Source organism: Lepidochelys kempii, chromosome 21, assembly GCF_965140265.1.
Source record: "Lepidochelys kempii isolate rLepKem1 chromosome 21, rLepKem1.hap2, whole genome shotgun sequence".
NCBI classification, from domain to species: Eukaryota; Metazoa; Chordata; order Testudines; family Cheloniidae; genus Lepidochelys; species Lepidochelys kempii.
In genome coordinates, this window is record NC_133276.1 from 13,908,412 (window position 1) to 13,933,654 (window position 25,243).

Below are 25,243 nucleotides of genomic sequence, written 5' to 3' on the forward strand. Positions count from 1 at the left end.
CACCCCCCACAGAGAACCCCCACTCCCTAGTGCCCCAACACACCCAGATCCTCCCGCCCCCAGACTCCCCACAGACCCCCTCCCCCAGGCCCTGCCTCCCGGCCGCACTCACCAGCCCTGCTGGGAGGCGACTGTGTCTGCCGGGCTGAAATACCAGTGCGGCCAGGACTGTCCCAGGGCTGGGGATCGCTCCGGCCCCTCGGAAGTGGCGTGAACAGCCAGGCCAGGACCTGCCCTGGCCGGGCTCCCTCAAGACGCACTTGCCTGGAGGGGCCCAGCCAAGCCCCCCACACTTTTCCCCGCCCCCCCAACCGGCCAAGACTGGCCAGGCTTCTGCGCCAGTCCCAGGCGGCTCGGCTCCGGGGAGACAGGTGGGGCCCCACAGGTGGTGGGAAGCAGAGACTGAGCAGAGCCGGAGGTGCCCTGGGGTCTGGCCAGGGGGCTGAGAGGAGCAGGGGGTGGGGCAGGGGGTGGAGAGGAGCCCTCGGCCAGCTGGCGGGCAGGCCGAGAGAAGCAAGTGATGGGCAGGGGGAGCCAGCAGGGTCTCGGGGCGCAGTTCAAGCGGAGCAGGCCGGGGCCCCGTCTGAGCCTGGACCAGGCTCCATGGAGCCACTGTGAACCCGGCACTGCATGTGTTTGTCTCATAGCTGTCCAGTAGGACACCCATCCTACTGCCAGCGCGTTACTCTTCCCTCTGCCACAGGATTCGTGCTGGTAACACATAGGGGGCAAGGCAGGGGAGCAGGTGACGCTGCAGACACCAGGGTTTCCAGGGTGGGATGTATGTAGGGAATTGCTCATACGTGGGCCATGGGCCAGTTAAATCCGACATCCACAGCGCTGCGAGGGACTCTGCTGCGGGTGCCCTTCCTACCACCGAACTGACCTGCAGGATCCAGACCTGCATGGGTAGGATAGACCCTCACGCCTATGTGCCAAGTACACAGGGTAAGCACCCCTCCTGCCAGGCTAACATGCCCCCTGGGTGGGCGAGTCAATGCCAACCTGCCAGTCCGTTCTAGGCACCTCAGCTCACAATGCCCCTCTAGCAGGGACGCCAGTTCAGGTATTGGGGAGGGGTATGAATTCCGGTCCCCGCTCGTCCCTCTCCCTCCTCATGCAGGGACCCTGGGTCTCCCTCAGCTGGGAAGTCTCCCCACACAGTGTATGAGCCGGTGCTGCCAAGGGTCAAGTTCCTGGGGGACGCCCCTGTGTTCCACGGCACAGCAACAGATGCCCTGTGTGCCAGGTCACAACGCCATCTCTCAATACAGAGGGGCAGCGGGCCAGCGCAGTGAATGGTGTTGCAACCCCCAGGTTGCCCAAGGGCATCCAGCAGCGCAGTGGCAGAGCTGGGTCTCCTCACACCCAGCCCAGTGCCTCACCCATTGGACCACACTGCCTCTTGGGCACCTAGTGCTGTAGAGACTGATGCTTTGGAGGATAGAAACGCCTGTGGACAGCATGGTCCTGTGCTCCTTACTCAGCCCCCTGTCAATCAGGAGTGACACCAATGGGATTATGCCGGTGTGAATGGGGAGCGAGAGTAGAACCAGGCCCTGGCTTCTTTTCCTGGAGCCACAGCACCCAGGGCTGGGAGGGGATCCCATCAGGTCTCACTTGCAAAGCTAAGGCAGGCCCTGGAGAGGAGACCCTCAGGGACTTTACAGAATCAGGATAAAGAAAGGGCCCCTCAGCCCAGCTGTCAGGGGCCAGTGGCCCACAGCGGACAGAGTGGTCGAGAAGATGGGCCACTGCGTTTCCCAGCTACGTCCTCCTCTCTGCTCCTGACAAATGTCCTCCAGCCCTGCTCATGTCCATGCAGATGTCACCTCCAAGCCCGTGGCTTTGGCCATCTCGTCCCCGTCTTTGCCTCCCTTGTCCCTGCTGCATCGAACATAAGCTAGCTGTCTTCACTGGCAATGGCCCCAGGGCCTCTCCCCACCCTCCCTCTCACCCACTCCAGAGATTCCAGACGGCGACTCCTGCCTCCGGCTGGACCATGACGGCCACCTCCATTGCCCTCCTGTTACATTTTCCGTGCTTTCCCCTCCCGCTGGGGCGGAGCTCCCTGCAAACACCCGCAAAGCTCCCTCTTCTCTTCCTTCACATCCCTCTGCACCACGTTCCTTTGCCAGGATGCCTGCAAAAAAACCTAACAGCTAGGCTGAAATCCCTGCCTACCATGCTGGCCAGGATGGATTCATTGTTCCCTTGTACTGTACTGTCTGTCCGTGTCCACCTGTTGTCTCTTCTCTTAAATTGTCAGCTCTCCGGAGCACAGAGTCTCTTTCTGTTCTGTGTTTGTACAGCGCCAAGCACAGTGGGGTCCTGGGCCACGACTTGGGTTCCTAGGTGCTACGGTAATCCAGATAATAAATAACAACAACAGCTGTGAGAGGCTAGTGGGGGATGCAAGCCTTGGGATCAGACACTCACTCTAAAACTCCTCCGGATTTGCACCTCCTGGGATTGCTGTGGGCCCTCGCTGATCCATTCTCCGGGGCTGGGAACTCAGACTAGGGTCCTGGGCTTGCCTCTGCCTCTGCAAACGCTCTGCAGGGCATTGCGACTGGAACGCTGGGCGGGCATGAGGATACCCATGAAATAACCCACCTGACAAGCACTGTCAGTGTGTCAGGGCCACGTATTGGCTGAATAGGCAGCTGAGGAGATGACCAAGGGCCCCCCAAATTATTTGCCGAATAACTCATGTGGCGAACCCAACAAGAGCTGTATACTGGACGGACCTGCAGCTACAGTACTGCTCCCGGTCTGGCATTGCCAAGGGGCCGTGGGTGATGGGACCAGGGACTCCCGCGCCAGCCAGCGCAGAGCTGGCTCACTATACAGGCTCTGCTCTCAGCTCCCCATGGCCCAGCGGGGGGGGGGGGGGGGAGGACGACGGACGGACGTGGAGCATGTCGGGGCCGGGGGGGGGGGGGGGGACAAAAAGCATTGCACTAGAGCTGTTCTCTGCTTCCCTGAGCTCATAGGGAGGCATTAGGAGCAGAATGCAAGTCCAAGGAGCCCTGAGATTGCTCTCAGTTCCACTGGGAGCCGGGATGGCTCCTGAGAACCCAACGAGTTTCAACCCCCTGCTCCGAGTGCAGGAATGGAAGCACCAGGCATTAGGCCCAGAGCACGTGGCGGACGATTTTCCAACGGTGCCCGGGGGGGGGGGGGGGTATTTCCAACCCAAACAGCCTCTCGACGTCAGGAGACCCTGGCTGGAAGGCTGCCTGTTCGAACGGCTCCCTACGCAGATCAGGGGGGTACTCGGAGAGGAATGCATACAGGGGGCGGGGAAGGAGAGGGTATGGATGGGAAACGCATAGGAAACAGCCGAGGATCGGTTCCTGGCTTGCACGCTCAGCTTTCCCCAGAGCTCCAGCCCCCACACCCACTGCTCCTCTCCTCCCATAAACAAGTGACGGGGCTTGTTTGATGAATCCCAGGGCTCCCGAGACAAGCTGCAAAGCAGCAATAACTCTCCCTGGGAGCTGAGCAAAGGGAGGTGACACTTCCTACAAGGAGCCTTTCCCTTTATGGACTCCTTAGCTCCCGCTCATAAACCTTGCCGCTTTTCTCCATCAGGGCTGGCCTCTGTAACCCTGCCAGCGGGGCCTTAACTCTGGGACCTACACGGGACCCCAGCCATAACTTAGCCGCCCACTCAGATCCCCGCGGTATTGTCAGCTACCAGTTATTTATTCACTTGAAAAGCAGCAATCGCAGACCCTGCACATGCTCCTGGCTCTGACACTCTATCATCTCCGGGGAGGTCTGAGCAGGCAGAGGCGTGTGCAGATTCCTTTCCTTGTTTCAAGGTTCATGGGAATGTAGCGGCTGGATTGAGATCCCTGGGGATTTCGCTCTTCTGTAGCCACACAGCAGTTGCAGCAAACTTCTCTCTCAGTTTGTGTGTGTGTGAGCGAGAGAGAGAGACCACTGCCCTCTACTGGATGCAATCAGAACTGCTCAACTGTGTGCCAAAGGCCCTACTCTGCTTACAGCTAATGGAGATTTTCATTTTGCTCTGATAGTAGGGACCTGGGCTTTCTGGAGCAAAATGATCTGAATTAGGAGCCCGCTGTCACTCTGAAATTCTAACCGCTCATGGTGTGAAACAGATGGACAACTCTGCAATTCTTAAGTGGCCAAAGGCTTGTTACAATGCCCTGAAAGAGGGTGTTTTGGGGGGCTTTCCAGCCTAACCGAATGAGGAAGGAACAGAAATTACAGGCACTCTCATGAGATTTCCAGCTCAGTCTCACAGATCTGAGCTCTTTGGGTAAGGCTCAAATGAGCCTGTGAACTTTGGGTGCTTGTTTGAAGCAAACCTCGAGACGGCAGCACTAACTGTCCCCAGAGATCATTGCACTTGGACTTGGGAGACCCAGTGCTTTCCCTGCCTCTTCCGCTGGGTGAGCTTGGGCAAGACACGGCCCCTCTTTGGGCCTCAGTTTCCCCTCCCACCCTTTGTCTGTCTTGTCTATTCATGTTGTAAGCTTCTGGGGCAGGGCCTGTCTCTTATTACATGTGTGTGCAGCACCCAACACAATGGGGCCCTGATCTCTGTTGTGGCCTTTCAGTACCACTGTCATGGACCTAATAATGATAAAATCCTACTCCTTTCTAATCACCTTTCTTTTTTCTGAATACAAACCCTTGAGGATACAGAACACACCGTATGTTAGAGCCAGCTGGTTGTCAGCCCCCGAGGTGAGGTCAGCAAGGACAGTAAGCATAAATGACAGAATGACAAAGACAGGCTATCATCAGTTCTCAGACTGTGGGTCAGAACCCCAAAGTGGGGCGCGACCAGATTTTAATGGGGTTGCCAGGGCTGGCGTTAGACTTGCTGGGGCCCGGGGCCAAAGCTAAAGTCCGAGCCCCACCCCCCGGGGCCAAAGCTTCAACTTTTGCTTCCCCATCCAGTGCGGCAGGGCTCAGGCTTCGGTCCCCGCACCTGGGGTCCTGGGGCACATGTCTTACAAGGAGTAAAGCAGGACTCTACAAGGAAGGGACAAACACACCAGACCATCTCAGATTCCATCGTCAATTTCTGCTCCCGGCTGGACAACCCGCAAGGCCCCAGAATTTGAGTAGCTGCTCGGGTCAAAGGGGATAATGGAGCAGTTTAATGCTGCTAACAGGCAACAGAGATGTTTTATTAACATCTTGTCACTTGTGGGGCCAGCCACTCCCTCCCCAACCTAACAGGGAGCAGAGGCCTGTATCTTGGTGTTGTGGGTCCCAGCTTCCCTTCCTGCTCATGGACTCAGACGCGCAGGTGTAAATTTCACGAATACATAACTGGAGACCATGCAGCTCATGTGCCGGTGTCTCGGAGGGTGAAATTTCAGTGCCAGGCAGGTGCTAACATTAGTGAGCAAGGGACTCAGCCCCTTAATGCTGCCTCGACTTGATGCCCCTGCTATTTATAAAAGGTTAGTTTGGAGCACAGGTGAAGGAAAAATGATTGCCTCGGGGGCTTTGCAGCGAGCAAGATGGTGCCGGGGGGCAGGATTGTACAACACGAGGATGAGGCTGTCTCTTACCAGGCTGGAGTTTGAAGCGTTGGTATCATCCTCCGGCATGGGCAGGTAGACGGCCAACGCCACGCAGTTGGCAAAGATGGTCATCAGGATAATGATCTCGAAGGGTCTGTGGGTGGTCATTAAGGAGAAGCACAGAGCCGAGGCGCAGTCCTTGCGTATGCACCAATTAACGGTAACGACCTCATCAGCTGATCCAATGCCAGGGCACCGGCCACATTTACACAGGAGAGACCCAGGAATGGACTAGCCAGGGGTGCTGCAGCTCAGAACTTGAGGGGCCCTGGCAGAGCTTGGGGGGAGGACCCAGGGCTGCAATAACATGGGGTGCGGTTGCCATCAGACCAGCCAACACTCCCACAGTTTCAGAGCCTCTTACAGATCTGAGGCACAGCCCATCAGTCTAGGGGGAAATAAGCCTCTGATTGGCTGCCTTCCCCACTGCCCCACCTCTTGGGGAAGGTGCCCCTTCTCCTCTCCTGTGAACGGGGATGGGTTCCTGCCTCTGCTTCTCCCCATCTTCCTCCCACCCTAGGGTTGCCAACTTTCTACTCACACAAAACTGAACACCCTTACCCCACCTCGTGCCCCACCCACCTCCAAGGCCCTGCCCCCACTCATTCCATCCCCTGCTCCCTCTGTTGCTCGCTCTCCCCACCCTCACTCACTCCTTTTCACTAGGCTGGCTCGGGGGGTGAGGGCTCCAGCTGGGGGTGCAAGTTCTGGGATCGGGCCAGAAATGAGGGGTTCAGGGTGCGGGAGGGGGCTCTGGGCTGGGGCAGAGGGTTGGAGTGCGGGGGGGTGAGGGCTCTGGCTGGAGGTGCAAACTATGGGGTGGGGCTGGGAATGAGGGGTTTGGGGTTTAGTAGGGTGCTCCGGGCTGGGACCGAAGGGTTTGGAGGGCAGGAGGGGGATCAGGGCTGAAGCAGGGGATCAGGGCTGGGGAGCGGGTCAGGGGTGCAGGCTCCGGGTGGTGCTTACCTCAAGCGGCTCCCAGAAGCAGCAGCATGTCCCCCCTCTGGCTCCTATGCAGAGGCGTGACCAGGCGGCTCTGCATGCTGCCCCATCCACAGGCGCCACTCCCATTGGCTGTGGTTCCCACCCAATGGGAGCTGTGGGGGCAGCTTGCAGAGCCCCCCAGCTGCCCCTAAGCATAGGAGCCAGAGAGGGGACATGCTGGCTGCTTCCCGGGAGCCACGCAGCCCGGAGGTTGCAGGGAGCCTACCAGCCCCACTGTGCTGCTCCGCCAACCGGACAGCGAATGGCCCGGTCAGAGGTGCAAGCTGCCAGGATCCCTTTTCGACCAGGTGTCCGAAATCCAGACACCTGGCCACCCTATCCCACCCGGCCTAGGAATGGTGGGGGGGATGAAGAACCTCTGCATAAGGAGCCGAGGGACATGGGGAGCCAGGGGCAGATGTGGGGCTTGGGGAGGGACTCAGCAGTGAGGGGGAGCTGGGGAAGATTGGGCAGCTAGAGGAGCACAAGATTGATGGGGAGACACAGAGCTGATGTGGGGAAATGTGGGAACACATTCGTAATTGCTGTGGGGCTGTTGTGACCCAGTGACTTCTTGATGCCAACTGGCACAGCAGGTGCAGGGGGTTTTCCAGGGATCTCCTGGGTCAGCTCTGTGCGTGTTAGTACTCCAGAAGATGGTCTCCACCAAAAGCCTGTAGCCCACTGGTCGTCACAATCATTTTGAAATGTAAGCATGGATAATATTTAAGGAATTATGTCTCTCTACTGAAAATTACGTCCTTAAAGCCTCGGAGCTGAGGCAGGTAACCAGGAGGGGACATATCTCAGACAGGTTCCTTTCAGGAAGGGGTTACAGACACTTATCTCCACATCTGGTCCTTGTGTGTGGTCCCTTCACAGTGGGAGTCGAGTTGCATAGGGAGCCACAAACTCATCTAGATTACAAAATTGACAAGAGATTGCAAAATCTACAGGGCAGAGCAATTAGCACCATGGGGTCTGGGTTAGGAATAAAGATCAAAGGACTGTTTTGAGATAGCCCGTGCTGCAAAAGAGACACTGGGGGCTCCTTTACTTAGGAGGCAAGCTGCCAGCATGACTTTTCTCGTGAAACAAGGATCACAGGCTGTAAAAAGCTGGAAGGACTTTGGGGCGAACTTTGCTGTGTACGACATGAAAGTAGCGAGTCTAGGTTCTAGAACGTGTGCTCTGATTTTATTTTGTATGTAACAGTTGGTTTCCAGTACACGCCCTCCACAGCACGTCTCCCATGCTGGGTGACAAGCCAGGACGGCTAACACAGCAGTTCAGACAATAGAGCAGAGACCCCCCCCCCACCCGGCCAGGACTGTGACAAGGACCACGAGCCCTTGGCCATGCGGGAGGCCACCCTGCGGCCGTCCATGGAGCCCTCTGCGGTCCCACTATCATGACCGTGGAGCTGCAGGGGGCTCCCAGTCCCAGCGCTGCGGCAGGGCCGTGACAGCTGATCCCTGCAGGCGCAAGGAAGACTGCGTTCCTGGAAGGGCAGAGCAGAGTCCTGGCCTGGGGGGTTGTCTCTGCTCTGCCCCGCCAAAACCGCAGCCTCCCCCCGTCACCGGCCCCATGGCAGCTCCTCTGTTGCCCTGCGGTCAGGGGAGCGACCCCCGGCCAGGACTGCGAGGAGGAGGAGAAAGACAAGCCCTAGCTGCCACCCGGCTGCTGAGTGGCTCCTGCCCGCTAGATTATTCCAATAAAATCCGTGCCCCGCCTGCTGTTCGGCTAACGGGGAGCGTCCTGTACGTGCTACCAGCGCAATCCCAGCTCCGCATCAAATAAACTGCTGCACGCGCCCCTCGGGACACACCCAGCGTGTGCGAAGCCATCGGAGGCGGGACTGGGGAGCTGGTGGGGGGCGTGTACGACTGCTGTGGGTGCCGCGAATCTGGGAACACTCTGTGGGTGAGCAATCGGCGCACTCCAACCTCCACTGTCCCCTGGAGGGCCCAGTGTCCCCCTGGCATGTGCCAACTGCTAACCCTTCAGTGACAGCAGAGGCCTAGAGGGTAGGGCCTGGGGTGCCGGTGGAGGTGAGGAGCTGACCCCCGGTGGGCAGAGACAAGGCTCCCACATGCAAAGGGCAGGTGGTAGCGAGGTGCCTCCCCACCCCAGGTACCCCGGCTGTGAAGCGTCACAGCTGGGCACAGAATTCATTCCTTTGCATTTAGGGAGTGGCTGGAAGCGTCCCCACCCCAGGGAGTATTTCATGCACATTTGCCCAAGTTTGTGAAAATTCAAACTCTGCTGCTTTTTGGCCCCAAGGCGTTGGCAAGTCTGGGGGCTGCAGGTCAGGACTGAGGGGCAGTGGCAGAGCTGTGTTTGGGGAGCTGGAGGACAGGGCTGGGTGTGTGGGGTTTGCCTTGCACCTACCTGCCCCCTGGTTGGCCCGGGACTCCTCTCCGCTCCCTTGTGACAGAGACAGGAAAAGCAAAACGAAAGCAGGCTCTTGAATCAACATCTCCACTTGCTTCTCTGCCAAGGCAGGACCCAGAGCCCCGGGAAGGGCCAGGAAGTGATGCTCGCTGGGCAATTTTACAAGGGAAACAATCCAAATGCTCTCCAGCCATCTAGCAGATCCAGTCACCCCTCTGCTCAACAGCCCGGGGGACGGTGCTGGGGAGAGCCTATCCTGTGCCCGCCGTGTATGTGGAGGTGGATCGGAGATAGGGGGGGAGGTTGGGGAGGAGGTGTCGCAGGTCACACAGCTTGTGTCCCTCTGTCATCCCACCCATGGAGCATGCTGGGTTTCCTTTCATGGGGCCAGGCTGAAAACAAGACGGCAAAGATTCCATCCAGGGGAAGCAGCGTGGCCTGGCTAGGGGATGGGGCAAAGGCCTAAGACACGTCAGCTGCTGCAGACAGTGACAGCCGGAGTGGCCCAGCCATTAGGCTAAAGATCACATCACACCTGTTGCCACTGCACGGCTGAGGACCATCCACAGTGATGACAGGCTGGGCCCCGACGGCCACGCTGCTCCTGGGACACTCACCCTGCAGGGGAGTTTAGCGGGCAACTGATCCTCAGAGTGGGGCTCCCCGGGGCCAGACCCCCAACAAGGCACTCCTCCCCTCCCTGGAATTCAACTGGGCCCACCCGAGTCTCTGCCTGCCAGGGCATGGTGCAAACCACCCGTTTGCTCAAGCATCTGCCTGATGAGGGCTGTGGGGACAGGGAGGGATTGATAGGAATCATCTTTCAATTACCGCGTGCTGGCCCATTCTGCAGCATTGTCCCACGCGCTTCTGCACCCGGGGGGAACAGCATAAAGCAGAAGCAGTGCAGAGGACAAGGTCTGATGCCTCCGTCCTTAGTCCCTTCCCTCTGAGCTCCATTTATTATCCCAACAACCACAAACTCACCCAAGGAAAACAAAACTGACCCAGTTGGAGCTTTCTACCCAGCCACAGTGCCTGGGGCTTCTCTCCAGCGGTTCCTGCCAGCAACTGTCCTTTGCTGCAACATCTCTCTGCAAACCCCACGTCCCTGCCCCTCCTTAGAGTGAGCTAAGCACCTGTCTCCCCTCGGCTAGATCTTATTAGTGAACAGGGCCAGCTGGTCACAGGCCTCCAGCCCTTAAAGGGGCAGGCAGCCCTGTTACACAGGCCAAACAAAACACCTGCGGCTCTTTAGATATCTTTGGTAAAGAGAGCCATGTATGTCCGTGATGATGTCTTTCCACAAAGAACCAGCCCCTTCGCCCCGTGGATTAAATCTCCCAGCCCTTCAGCGTCTGCCTGCTGCCTAGACCTGCTGTAATCAGCTGACAAGGAGGCCACTGGCTGCTAAAGATGATCCTCTACTGCCTTAATTTTAGTCACGTGCCCAAGGTGGACATGCTGGCAGTCTGTATATTTCACCCCACACTTTACTGTCAATCACCATCAGCAGCCTCTGGTAGCCCTTCCGTCCCAGGCTCTCAGGGCTTTAAAAACTCAAGTCCCTTCCCCACCGTCTCATTTCCCTCATTTGCTCCCTGGAAATAATGATGTTGCCCTGTCTCTGCCCGGCGTGTGAAGATCTGCAGAGGGAAAGCGCTCGTGAGTTGGTACAACGAATGAAACCTCCCCTTCCCTCAGGTTAGTCTCCCCTTCTCCGGAAGAGTTAAAGGAGGGACACAGGGATCGAGCGACCCACCTGAAGTCACACCCAAAGTCAGTGGCAGAAATGGAAACAGAACCCAGGAATCCTGATTCCTGGTCCCCTGCTTCGCCCACTGCATGGGCTGCCTTTTGTCCCGCAAGGACGGAAGGAGCCTGGGACCGTTCTCTGTGCCTCTGCTATTTGGGAATTTACTCTACATAGTTCCCTCTCAGATACTTCTCTAGGGAGTATTACCTACTGGCTGGAGCAGGGGCCTAGGAGCCAGGATCTCTGTTCCTGATTCTGGACCTAACCTACTGCATGTCCGGGTCTTAACCCCTCTGCGGCTGAAGTGCCGAGGGGTGCCAGCCTGGCCCCTTTCGCTAGCAGCAAATGCACCCAAGTTAAACCAGTACAGACGCTCGGGATCCTGTGGGGGCAGGTTTCCCTCCTGGCTTCTCTCCATTTATGACTCCGGTAAAGCCCTTTGAGAGCATCACCTCTGCCCTGGCAGCAGCAGCAGCCCGCATCATAAACCTGTCTCTAGCTGCAGCCTAAATCACACCAGGCCTGGAAATTTGCTGGCTTTTATGGCCAGGTTCTCTGGGGCATGACAGGGAGCAAGCTCCACCAGGCACCGGATAAGCAACCTGTCTTCTGAGCACTGGGAAGCGAGGGTGGCATCCAGGTGCCATGTATACCAGTAATGGGGCACATGTCCCCACACCGCTGCCCCCAGCACCCCAACACTCACAAACTCCACTCCATACACCCCCAGAACGCTCACAAAGCTCGGTTACAATTAACCCCCTACCAAGCAACTGGCCTGATCTTTGAGCAAATGCTACCTTGAGTGGGCCAAAACTAGGCCACTTCCTCTCATTGCAACCCCCAAAGCAATAAACCAGGTGAACCAGGCGCATTGTGGGTATAAATAGTACCCAGTGCATTGTGGGTATAAATAGAACCTGCTGCATTGTGGGTACCAGTGTAACCTGATGCTGCAGAGGACTCTCTCTCACACACATGCTGTCCCCTACCCTGATTGCAGTGACTGCTTCTTTGACCTTCCTGCTGGTGCACCTGTCTCTTTCCTCCTTCCAGTCTAGAGCTCCCTGGACATAGCAGACCCATTCGCTCTCATGGCTACCAGGGTTCTGAGGTTACGGCAGTGACCTAAGGGTCATAGGTTCTAGTCCCAGATGTGCTGCTGATTTGCAGGCTGACCCTGAGCTAGTCACTTCTGCTTTCGGTGTCTCTTGTCCCATGTGCAGCTTCAGGGCACTACTCCCGTTACAGCCGCGTGGGGCAGTTGTGAGAATTAATTCATTAAATGTTTGTAAAGCAGTGAGACAGCCTTTGGCAAAGGCAGCCCAGAGCGTTATTATTAAAAGGATAAAAAAACAACAACACCAGGTCCCATAGCCCTTTGCATAGGGTAGGACAGGGATTGCTCACTCCCCACTGAAATGCAGCCACTTCTGGGGTGGAACACTGCATGGGAGGGAGGAGGAGTCAATAACAGCTATGATGCAGGAAGGATTTTAAGGAGTGTGATACAGCATGGCCAGAAGGCAGCAGGAGAGTGATCCTATTGGGATCCGGGAAAGGGGTGAAGCCATCCACTGCTAAAGGATCCCCCCCAGCCTAAGAGGGGGGTCCACAGGACCTGGATACCAAATAAATGCGGGGGACAACTAATGAAATAACAGGGACAGGAGTGCAGTCAAAGGGTCAAATGAAGGGAACCAGACGGGGACACCGAGCAGAGAACCCCGGACAGCTCCTACTGCTCCTCAAAGGCATCAAGGGAGTCAGTGGACACCGCCCAGAGGAACTCTGCCCAGATACGTGCACGGACCGAGGATCGGAAAGGGGCCCCACAGTCACAGGAGACTCCATCGGCCAACCTCCTCACTCTGGTTTTATAGATGGCCATTTTAGCTAGCGCCAGAAGGAGGTTGACCAGGAGCCCCGTGACTTTGTGGGGCCGCGGATAGGGAGTGCATAAATAAGGAGGTGAAGGGGAAAGTGCAGCCAAAAATGTAATAAAATATTGGTGAGGAGACGGAATAGGGGCTGCAGCCTGGCACACTCCAGATATATGTGCACCAGGGTTTCTCTTACGCCACAAAAGGGGCAGGTGTCTGGTATAGGGGTGAACCGCACCAAGAACATGCCCATGCTCACGGCTCCGTGAAGGAGCCGCCAACTGATATCCCCGGCGGGCCTCGGGACCAAGGTGGAATAGAGGCCGGCCCACTGGGGCTCCTCACCCTCCGAAGGTGGCAGGAGGTCCTGCCATTTTGTATCGGGGCAGGACACCAGGGTGACGGCGACAGCAGGAGAGTGATCTAGGAGAGAGATGTAAGTCCCAGGATGAGGAGAAGCCTTATTCCCTGTAGAGGGAAGAAAGGTTTCTATAGATTAATTAAAAGCACCTGAAGCCAGTCACCTGATAACCCCCACCCCGCTTCAATCAGCCAGGGGAAGGAGTTGGAGCAGAGTGGTTTGCAGTTGGAGCAGAGAGCAGTTTGGAGGAGCGGAAGTGGAGGAGAGTTTGGAGAAGTGCCGTGGCTGGCTAGAAGACCAAGACCCAGCCAAGACCAAGACCTGGGTAAAGAGACACCCGGCTTGTGCAGAAAGAGAGGGCAGGAAGCCCCACAAGCTGAAGAGCAGGAGAGGGAAGTAGCCCAGGGGAAGGAAGCACGAGTTCAAGTGGTTTACTGCTAACCCAAGGGCCCCTGGGCTGGGACCTGGAGTAGAGGGCAGGCCTGGGTCCCTCCTTCTCCACTACCCATTGCTGGGTTACTAGTGGGACAGTAAATACCCTAGTTCAGGGGCAGGAATCTGAGCCCTGAACTCCCCCCCACCCCCCCAAGAAGAGGAAGCGTGGGACCCATCATAATCGTACTGGCAATTTGCCACACGAGGCAAAACGTGGCAAACTGGAGCGTACCCAAGTCAAAGGCCCCGTGCGCCATTTCTTCCAAAAGGTACCACAAAGCCTTCGACGGACGTGCCCCACACTTCAGGTCTGATCCAGCAGCGTGGGGCACCCGGCTGGCACAGTGCTTCAGTACCGAGTCCGAGAGAGAAGACTGATGGCCAACCAGCCAGCGTGTGCCCATAGGACGACCCCCCCCCTCTCTTGTTACATTGATTTCCCCAGCAGTGGGATAGCGCCCTCAAGTCAAGAAAGGACCCATACGACATGCCTGATGGCCAGACTGCAGCCTAGTACACCTGGGGTGAATCTGGGCCCCTCGGGGTCCTAAAACCAACAGCCTCCGTCATTTGAGCTAATGGAGCAAGGCCCAGCTCGTTACATATATTCAGCGATGGACACGGTTGGAGACAGAATGCCGCTGACTGCCAAGGAGATTGTGGCGCCCAAGTCCCTACTGAAAAGGATATGTAGGCTTCTGAGCACAGCAGTGCCTAAATCTCTTCCCAATTCCCGGCCTCGGGCTATTAGCAGGAAGCAGCCGCAGCTGCCCTGTAGCACTCTCTGCAGGCCACGCCTGGCACTGCAGACACTCCCTGCCTCCCTTTCCTCCTCTGAGGTGGCCCCCAACCTTCAGCCTTCCCCACACAGGCTGGAGGTGGCGATGGGGCCCAGCCTCCAGCCAAGTCTGTAACTACAATTTCACCCCTTCCAGGGTAACAAGAATCCAAACACACAAAAGGTTCTTCCGCCCCGCATGGGCTCCACTTCAGCCCCCCCAGGGCTTAGCTCCCAGCCCCTCTGAGCTGCCGTGCCCTCATCCCTGCTCCAGGGTCCAAATGTGAGGCCAGAAGGGCCCAATGGGGCCATGTGGTTTGACCCCCTGTATCACGCAGGGCCTGAACTCATTCCTCTTTGAGCGAGAGCGAGCTTTTAGCAGAGCAGGGATCAGAGATAGGGGAGCCTAGGGGAGTGCTGGATGGAGAGGGCAAGGTGTGGGGGAAAGACAGAGCAAGAAGGAGAGAAAAAGGGAGAAGGAGAGAAAAAGGGAGAGAGAAGGGAATGGCGGAGGGGCAGGCAGAGCCATCCATCTGTGATGTCAGACAGCAGCTGCGGGCGAGCTATTCCAAGCAGCTCGCAGAGTCCCTCTCAGTCGCTCCCCCCGCCACACACTTTACTTTCCCAGCCTGACATTTTCTCCGCGACGCTCCGCTCCGGGCCTCCTCCACCTTTTCCCCTTTCCTGCCTCCCGAGCGAAGCGCATCCTCTCCCCACCGCACCCCGATCCCTGCCCCGGCTTCTCCAATCACCCGGCACCTTCCTGCCACCGGCCCGCAACGCACCCTTGGCACAGGTGCCCCCTGACCCTGCATGTTGGTTCTCTCCTCCTCGCTGGTTGATTCGCTCGCATTCCTTCCCCAAGATGGTTTCTGCCTTCCTTGGATTCCCGCCAGCACCTTCCCTCCTGAAGTGAAAGCAACGTCTCCCCTTCTCCCTCCTCGCCTGGCTGCACAACGCATGGGAGAGGGGAACCCCTGCGATTATTTCCCATGGCCCCATCTTTGCTTGGTACCAAAGAGACTGAACAGAAGCCACAGTGTCCCTGATCCAAACCTCCTCCGTTTCTCTCACCCAAACAGCCCCCCTTCCACTGAGCACATCAATTACCATCTGCGACCTCGCCCCAAGAAAACACAGGCCAGATCCTGATCTCCCTGACTCCAGCTTTATGCCACTGAGTGCAGCGGGATCACAGAATCGGGCCCCTCATTCCTTCTCATGTATATTTAGCCTTTTCTTGGCCTCCCCTGCTCTTTCGCATCGCCAGCGAGACAGACTGTACAAACAGGCACTTCGTCAGCCGTCCGGAACAGGGGAACCAGATCTATCGCTCACCAAATGTAAAAACCTATCCACACCCACCAAATGGCCCCAAACATTCTCCCCCGTGCCTTGGGCACACACTTTCCTCTAGCTCGCCGCTGCGTTGAGGCAGTCCCTCCGCACGCTTTCCAATGCCCCCTTCGCTTTGCCGGGTGTCGGCCTCCCGTGTTTCTAGACACCCCCACGCAGGTCCCGTCTCCCCTCCCCACCTGGACGGAAAGGATACTTCCATTCCACAATGCCGATGCAGGCTTTCCGCAGCGGGTGCTGAAGGGTTAAGCAGAACAGAGCCCTGGCTGGTCGGGGGGCTGCGGGTGGCACCGCTTTCTTCGACTTTTCTCTCTGTTGCTTTTTCTTCTGATCATCCTGGGCAGAAGCAGGCTCCATGATCTTCCTTCCCTAGCTGCCTCTTCTAGCCGTTCTCCCCCCGTCCCCTCCTCCCACGGCTGAGACCCCCGTCCTCTGCCCGAAGCCCCTTCTGGTTCTCTTCTGCCGAGCCAGTCTCCTCGGTGCAGAGGGGGAAGGCGGGGGGGGGGGGATGTGGCTGGAAAGTGTACTCACACATATACGAATGCACCAGGCATGAGTTTAAAATTAGACACCGTCCCCGCTCCCTGGTGCTGTCAGAGTTCCTGAGACAGCAAAAGAAGCCCAGCAGCTGTTGCTTATCCCAAAGCCGGTAACTGCTTCCCAAGCTTCAGCTCCAGGTTAGGAGTGGGGGTGAGGGACCCACTTCCAGAGGGAAATACCCCAAGAAAAACCCTCTTCATCCCACTTCAGCTCTCTCCCTGGCCCTCTGCCCCAGGAAATGGATTTGCCTCTCCCGTCTGGTGTTTGCTTTCCAGTGATCCTTCCAGCCAGTGTGTTTGTTAGGACAAACATTCCCCGTCAAAGCAAATGTTGTTATTAACCAGAATCAGGGAGTGTATGGAAACCCCACTCTGCTAGGCGCTGCATGTACATGAGAGAGAATCCCTGTCCCAACAAGCCTAGAATCTAACCAGACACGAGTGGGAGGAAGTTAGACTTCTGATCCCCATTTTGCAGAAGAGGAACAGAGCGGGGCAGGCCAGATCCTCGAAAGGATTCAGGCATCTGAGCTCAATGAGAATCAGGCACTTAACTTCCTTTGCAGATCTGGGTCAAAGTCCCACAGTAGCAGAGCCAGGAACAGAACACAGATCTCCCGAGCCCCGCGCCAGGGCGGGAACCCCGAAAGTCTCCTTCCGCACTGCAGAGTAGCCACAGAAAGCACATGCCGAACTCGGAGCATTTGCCCCTGGATCCTGACTGTAACTAGCAGGCACTTCTCCAAGGCACGCCCAGCAGAGGGGCACAAAGGAGGAGGGGTCAGCAGTGCCGTTAGCCTCATCCAGAGCGAGGAACACAGCCCATGTCTCCTTCTGCCTCCGCTCGGCTGCCAGGGAAATTCAGTGCTTCCTAAGGGTGGTTAAGCTCTGGAGCAGGCTGCCAAGGGAGGTTGTGGAATCTCCATCATTGGGGATTTTTAAGAGTAGGTTGAACACACACCTGCCAGGGCTGGTCTAGGTTTACTTGGCCCTGCCTCAGTGCAAGGGGCTGCACTTGATGACTTCCCAAGGTCCCTTCCAGCCCCACATTTCAAGGATTCTATAGGGCTTGTTCTGGATTTCACCCCCTAAAAGGGTCTAGGACTGGCTAGCACCAACACCCAACACCTTGTCTTACCCCTCCCTCCCATCGCTGAGTTTTACACTGTGTGATCTGCCTGCATGTCCCCTAGGGAAATGTCTACATACAAACAGTTAAATACTCCAGGAGATGAATTAAACTTTGCCCTGCTACAGGGGCCTTTACCCTGGATGTGTTTTAAGAACATTACTAGATAATAATACCGAGCACCTACAGAGAGCCTTGTATCTGCAGATTTCAAAGCTCTTTAGAAAGATGGGTCAGACGTATTATCCCCATTTCACAGGTGGGGAAACTGAGGCCTGGAGCGGCAACGTGCTCATAGTCATGCAGCAAATCCACAGCAGAGCTGACAAAACAGCCATCTCTCATGCTTCTATAGCACTTATTAACTCTGCTCTGTGTGCACTTGACAAAGAAAGAACATGTCAGTGTCCCTATTTTACAAGCAGAGAAACTACAGCCCCACGCGATTTGGGGATTGGCCCCACATCAGCCAACAGGCCAGGGACAGAACCCCCTTTCCCTGCCTTGCAGCTGGAGGTGCTAACCACTCTGCTACCACCCTGCTGCTCTCAGAGTATCCCTGCTACAGCTTATATCATCTCAGGATCATGTCATCCACCATGGAACTGCCTGGCTTGGGAGCATCCCAATTCACGGGCCAGCAGCCCCGGTGCAACACAGTCCTGAAGGAGAATCCCATAGCTACAGGCCTGCTAACCAATGGGGGGAGGGGAGACGCTGCAGCTGTTCCCGTCCATCGCTGCGTGCTCTGGGAGCATCAGCTCAGCTGTAAAGGGGTAAAATTAGCAACATTAATTCCACACACACACCTCCAATCATTTCCTGTATTTTAGGGTCAAATATTCCTTCCAACCCCTGACAAATGATGGGGTCCCTGGAGGCATCATGGGCTGCGTTCACCACATCTGACTGCAATCCTGAGTGGGACCCCATTTTGCCCTCCCTCCCTCCTTCTCCCACTAATCACTGTCCCCATGTCACTTGGGATTCAACCTATGAGCTCAGCTACGGCTGCAGCCCCGGCGGGGAGCTCTGAGCATCTCAGCCCTGTCCCTGTGCCACTAGCAGTTGTTTGTGCAAGGGAGGGTCTCTGGGGACATCTCGTGGCCAGCTGGGGTGTGGCGAGCAGCTTGGAATTAGAATCATAGCCCTGGCCTACACTAGGACTTTAGGTCGAATTTAGCAGCGTTAAATCGATGTAAACCTGCACCTGTCCACATGATGAAGCCCTTTATTTCGACTTAAAGGGCTCTTAAAATCGATTTCCTTACTCCACCCCTGACAAGTGGATTAGCGCTTAAATCGGCCTTGCCGGGTCAAATTTGGGGTACTGTGGACACAATTCGACGGTATTGGCCTCCGGGAGCTATCCCAGAGTGCTCCATTGTGACCGCTCTGGACAACACTCTCAACTCAGATGCACAGGAAAAGAACCGCGAACTTTTTAATCTCATTTCCCATTTGGCCAGCGTGGCAAGCTGCAGGTGACCATGCAGAGCTCATCAGCAGAGGTGACCATGATGGAGTCCCAGAATTGCAAAAGAGCTCCAGCATGGACCGAACGGGAGGTACGGGATCTGATCGCTGTATGGGGAGAGGAATCCGTGCTATCAGAACTCCGTTCCAGTTTTCGAAATGCCAAAATCTTTGTCAAAATCTCCCGGGGCATGAAGGACAGAGGCCATAACAGGGACCCAAAGCAGTGCCGCGTGAAACTTAAGGAGCTGAGGCAAGCCTACCAGAAAACCAGAGAGGCGAACGGCCGCTCCGGGTCAGAGCCCCAAACATGCTGCTTCTATGATGAGCTGCTTGCCATTTTAGGGGGTTCAGCCACCACTACCCCAGCCGTGTTGTTTGACTCCTTCAATGGAGATGGAGGCAACACGGAAGCAGGTTTTGGGGACGAAGAAGATGATGATGAGGAGGAGGAGGTTGTAGATAGCTCACAGCAAGCAAGCGGAGAAACCGGTTTTCCCGACAGCCAGGAACTGTTTCTCACCCTGGACCTGGAGCCAGTACCCCCCGAACCCACCCAAGGCTGCTTCCTGGACCCGGCAGGCAGAGAAGGGACCTCCGGTGAGTGTACCTTTTAAAATACTATACATGGTTTAAAAGCAAGCATGTGAAAGGATTACTTTGCCCTGGCATTCGCGGCTCTCCTGGATGTACTCCCAAAGCCTTTGCAAAAGGTTTCGGGGGAGGGCAGCCTTATTGCGTCCTCTATGGTAGGACACTTTACCACTCCAGGCCAGTAACACGTACTCGGGAATCATTGTACAACAAAGCATTGCAGTGTATGTTTGCTGGCGTTCAAACAACATCCATTCTTTATCTCTCTGTGTTATCCTCAGGAGAGTGAGATCTAATTCATGGTCACCTGGTTGAAATAGAGTGCTTTTCTTCAGGGGACACTCAGAAGAGCCCATTCCTGCTGGGCTGTTTGCCTGTGGCTAAACAGAAATGTTCCCCGCTGTTAGCCACAGGGAGGGGGGAAGGTTGAGGGGGTAGTCACGTGATAGGGGGAGGCAAAATGCGACCTTGTAACGAAAGCACATGTGCTTTGTATGTAATGTTAACAGCAAGGTTTACCCTGAAAGAGTGTAGCCACTGTTTTATAAAATGTGTCTTTTTAAATACCGCTGTCCCTATTTTTTTCTCCACCAGCTGCATGTGTTTCAATGATCACAGGATCTTCTCCTTCCCAGAGGCTAGTGAAGATTAGAAAGAAAAAAAAAACGCAGTCATGATGAAATGTTCTCTGAGCTCATGCTGTCCTCCCGCACTGACAGAGCACAGACAAATGCGTGGAGGCAAATAATGTCAGAGTGCAGGAAAGCACAAAATGATCGGGAGGAGAGATGGCGGGCTGAAGAGAGTAAGTGGCGGGCTGAAGACAGGGCTGAAGCTCAAATGTGGCGGCAGCGTGATGAGAGGAGGCAGGATTCAATGCTGAGGCTGCTGGAGGACCAAACCAGTATGCTCCAGTGTATGGTTGAGCTGCAGCAAAGGCAGCTGGAGCACAGACTGCCACTACAGCCCCTGTGTAACCAACCGCCCTCCTCCCCAAGTTCCATAGCCTCCACACCCAGACACCCAAGAACGCAGTCGGGGGGCCACCGGCCAACCAGCCACTCCGCCACAGAGGATTGCCCCAAAAAAAGAAGGCTGGCATTCAATAAATTTTAAAGTTGAAAACTTTTAAAGTGCTGTGTGGCATTTTCCTTCCCTCCTCCACCAACCCTCCTGGGCTACCTTGGTAGTCATCCCCCTATTTGTGTGATGAATGAATAAAGAATGCATGAATGTGAAGCAACAATGACTTTATTGCCTCTGCAAGCAATGATTAAAGGGAGGAGGGGAGGGTGGTTAGCTTGCAGGGAAGTAGAGTGTACCAAGGGGCGGGGGATTTCATCAAGGAGAAACAAAGAGAACTTTCACACCATAGCCTGGCCAGTCATGAAACTGGTTTTCAAAGCTTCTCTGATGCGTACCGTGCCCTCCTGTGCTCTTCTAACCACCCTGGTGTCTGGCTGCGCGTAACCAGCAGCCAGACAATTTGCCTCAACCTCCCACCCCGCCATAAATGTCTCCCCCTTACTCTCACAGATATTCTGGCGCACACAGCAAGCAGTAATAACAGTGGGAATATTGGTTTCGCTGAGGTCTAAGCGAGTCAGTAAACTGCGCCAGCGCGCTTTTAAACGTCCAAATGCACATTCTACCACCATTCTGCACTTGCTCAGCCTGTAGCTGAACAGCTCCTGACTACTGTCCAGGCTGCCTGTGTACGGCTTCATGAGCCATGGCATTAAGGGGTAGGCTGGGTCCCCAAGGATAAATATAGGCATTTCAACGTCCCCAACAGTTATTTTCTGGTCTGGGAATAAAGTCCCTTCCTGCAGCTTTTGAAACAGACCAGAGTTCCTGAAGACGCGAGCGTCATGTACCTTTCCCGGCCATCCCACATTGATGTTGGTGAAACGTCCCTTGTGATCCACCAGAGCTTGCAGCACTATTGAAAAGTAACCCTTGCGGTTTATGTACTCGCTGGCTTGGTGCTCCGGTGCCAAGATAGGGATATGGGTTCCGTCTATGGCCCCACCACAGTTAGGGAATCCCATTGCAGCAAAGCCATCCACTATGATCTGCACATTTCCCAGGGTCACTACCCTTGATATCAGCAGATCTTTGATTGCGTGAGCTACTTGCATAACAGCAGCCCCCACAGTAGATTTGCCCACTCCAAATTGATTCCCAACTGACCGGTAGCTGTCTGGCGTTGCAAGCTTCCACAGGGCTATCGCCACTCGCTTCTCAACTGTGAGGGCTGCTCTCATCTTGGTATTCATGCGCTTCAGGGCAGGGGAAAGCAAGTCACAAAGTTCCATGAAAGTGCCCCTACGCATGCGAAAGTTTCGCAGCCACTGGGAATCATCCCAGACCTGCAACACTATGCGGTCCCACCATTCTGTGCTTGTTTCCCGGGCCCAGGATCGGCGTTCCACAGCATGAACCTACCCCATTAGCACCATGATGCATGCATTGGCAGAGCCCATACTTTCAGAGAAATCTGTGTCCATGTCCTGATCACTCACGTGACCGCGCTGACGTCGCCTCCTCGCCTGGTATCGCTTTGCCAGGTTCTGGTGCTGCATATACTGCTGGATAATGCGTGTGGTGTTTAATGTGCTCCTAATTGCCAAAGTGAGCTGAGCGGCCTCCATGCTTGCCTTGGTATGGCGTCCGCACAGAAAAAAGGCGCGGAACGATGGTCTGCCGTTGCTCTGACAGAGGGAGGGGCGACTGACGACACGGCTTACAGGGTTGGCTTCAGGGAGCTAAAATCAACAAAGGGGGTGTCTGTACATCAAGGAATATTTCAGGCAGGACTTCACGGAGGGTTCCAATAAGAAATGGTGCACCTAAGTTATTGTTCTTATTGGAACAATGAGGTTAGTCTGGCCTCTGATTGATACATGGCTAGATTAACCTCGCTGCGCCTTCTCTGTGAGTGACTGCAGTGTGACCTAGAGGAATGAGTCCCCTAGACAGGGGAGGGGGGAAAGCAAATGAGTACAAAACAAATCTGGTCTATTTCTTGTTTTGATCTACTCCATCTATCTTTTACATCTTTGGCTGGCAGCAGACGGTGCAGAAGGACTGCATGCCATCCACATCTCATGGCTGCTTGGCAGAAGATGATGCAATAGGACTGCTAGCAATCCGTATCGCCTGCCTGCTCACCATAAGACGGTTCAATAGGACTGACTGCAGGACTAAAGAGAATGACCTGGTCAAGTCACTCCAAATTTAGTCCCTGCGCCCATGTCTGCCCAGGCGCTCCTGGCCGATGTGGCCAGGAGCACCTCAGACATGACGAGAATGGCTACCAGTCGTACTGTACCATCTGCTGCCACAAGGCAAGGGGTTGATACTGCTGTGTAGCAATGCAGTACCACGTCTGCCAGCACGCAGGAGACATACGATGACGGTTACCTGAGCGGGCTCCATGCTTGCCATGGTATGGCGTCTGCACAGGTAACTCAGGAAAAAAGGCGCGAAACGATTGTCTGCCCTTGCTTTCACGGAGGGAGGGAGGGAAGGGGGGCCTGACCATATGTACCCAGAACCATCCGCGACAATGTTTTAGCCCCATCAGAGTGCTCCATTGTGACTGCTCTGGACAGCTCTCTCAACTCAGATGCACGATTGTCTGCCGTTGCTCTGACGGAGGGAGGGGCGACTGACGACACGGCTTACAGGGTTGGCTTCAGGGAGCTAAAATCAACAAAGGGGTGGCTTTACATCAAGGAGTATTTCAGGCAGGACTCACAGAGGGTTCCAATAAGAAATGGTGCACCTAAGTTATTGTTCTTATTGGAACAATGGGGTTAGTCTGGCCTCTGATTGATACATGGCTAGATTTACCTTGCTGCACCTTCTCTGTGAGTGACTGCAGTGTGACCTGGAGGAATGAGTCCCCTAGACAGGGGAGGGGGGGAAGCAAATGAGTACAAAACAAATCCGGTCTATTTCTTGTTTTGATCCACTCCATCTATCTTTTATATCTTTGGCTGGCAGCAGACGGTGCAGAAGGACTGCAAGCCATCCACATCTCATGGCTGCTCGGCAGAAGACGGTGCAATACGACTGCTAGCCATCCTCATCTCTTGCCTGCCCGGCAGAAGATGGTGCAATATGACTGCTATCCATCCCCATCTCTTGCCTGCCCGGCAGAATATGATACAGTATGACTGCTAGCAATCCGTATTGCCTGCCTGCTCACCATAAGATGGTTCAATAGGACTGACTGCAGGACTAAAGAGAATGACCTGGTCGAGTCACTCCAAATTTAGTCCCTGCACCCATGTTTGTCCAGGCGCTCCCAGCCGATGCGGCCAGGAGCACCTCGGACATGACGATGACGGCTACCAGTCATATTGCACCGTCTGCTGCCACAAGGCAAGGGGTTGCTGCTACTGTGTAGCAATGCTGTACCACGTCTGCCAGCACCCAGGAGACGTACTGTGACGGTTACCTGAGCGGGCTCCATGCTTGCCGTAGTATGGCGTCTGCACAGGTAACTCAGGAAAAAAGGCGCAAAACAATTGTCTGCTGCTGCTTTCACGGAGGGAGGGAGGGAACGGGGGCCTGACGATATGTACCCAGAACCACCCGCGACAATGTTTTAGCCCCATCAGGCATTGGGATCTCAACCCAGAATTCCAATGGGCAGCGGAGACTGCGGGAACTGTGGGATAGCCACCCACAGTGCAACGCTCCAGAAGTCGACGCTTGCCTCTGTACTATGGAAGCACTCTGCCGAGTTAATGCACTTAATGCACTTAGAGCATTTTCTGTGGGGACACACACACTCACATATATAAAACCGATTTCTAAAAAAACGACTTCTATAAATTCAACCTGATTTCATAGTGTAGACATACCCATAGAAGATCAGGGTTGGAAGAGACCTCAGGAGGTCATCTAGTCCAACCCCCTGCTCAGAACAGGACCAACCCCAACTAAATCATCCCAGCCAGGGTTTTGTCAAGCCTGACCTTAAAAACTTCTAAGGAAGGTGTCACGGAGTGTGGGGGAGTCCAGGCCCTGCACCCCTCTTCCTGGGATCCACTGAGACTCTCAGCCAGCCAGTAAAACAGAAGGTTTATTGGACAACAGGAACACAGTCCAAAACAGAGCTTGTGGGTACAACCAGGACCACTCAGTCACGTCCTTCTGGGGGAGCAGGGAGCTTAGACCCCAGCCCTGGGGTTCCCTGTGTTCCTCCACCCAGCCCCAAACTGAAACTAAACCCACCCAGCAGGTTCCCTGCTGCAGCCTCTCTTCACATTCCTGGGCAGAGGTGTCACCTCCCCCTTCCCCTCCTGGCTCAGGTGACAGGTTCTCAGGTCTCCCATCCCCAGGGCACATTCCCAGGTCAACACTCCCCCCTCCCTGCTGAGTCACATCGTCACATCTCTCCCCCCTTCGAGACTGAACTGAGCGGGGTCACGCTGACCAGTGACCTGGGGAAGTTCGGGGCCCCCTCTCCGGGACAGCGCATCCGCTATCAGGTTGGCACTTCCCTTCACGTGGACCACGTCCATGTCGAAATCCTGCAGGAGCAGGCTCCATCTCAGGAGCTTGGCGTTGGCTCCTTTCATCTGGTGCAGCCAGGTCAGGGGAGAGTGGTCGGTGTACACGGTGAAGTGTCGCCCGAAGAGATAGGGCTCTAGTTCCTTGAGGGCCCACACCATGGCCAGGCATTCCTTCTCGATGGCCGCGTAGTGTTGCTCCCGGGGTAGCAACTTCTTGCTCAGGTACACGATGGGGTGTCTCTCCCCCTTTTCATCCTCCTGCATTAACACCGCCCCCAGTCCCGTGTCTGAGGCGTCGGTGAACACCACAAAGGGCTTGTCAAAGTCTGGGTTTGCCAGAACTGGGCCACTGACCAGAGCCTTCTTCAGCGCCCGGAAAGCCTCCTGGCACTGCTCGGTCCAGACCACCTTGTCTGGCTTCCCCTTCTTGCATAGCTCCGTGATGGGGGTG

At 55.6% G+C, this 25,243-nt stretch overlaps 1 protein-coding gene across 1 annotated transcript in view; it reads right to left on the reverse strand.

The window, feature by feature from the left end:
- Positions 1 to 18,951, reverse strand: part of CACNA1S (calcium voltage-gated channel subunit alpha1 S) — a 91,778-nt gene extending 72,827 nt beyond the window's left edge. The window contains exons 1-2 of the mRNA XM_073320165.1: positions 15,720 to 18,951; positions 5,565 to 5,670 (exon numbers count right to left, since the gene is read on the reverse strand). Coding sequence (XP_073176266.1) covers positions 5,565 to 5,670; positions 15,720 to 15,880 — 267 coding nt within the window. The 5' untranslated portion in view covers positions 15,881 to 18,951. The remainder of the gene's footprint in view (positions 1 to 5,564; positions 5,671 to 15,719) is intronic.
- Positions 18,952 to 25,243: the final 6,292 nt, after the last annotated feature.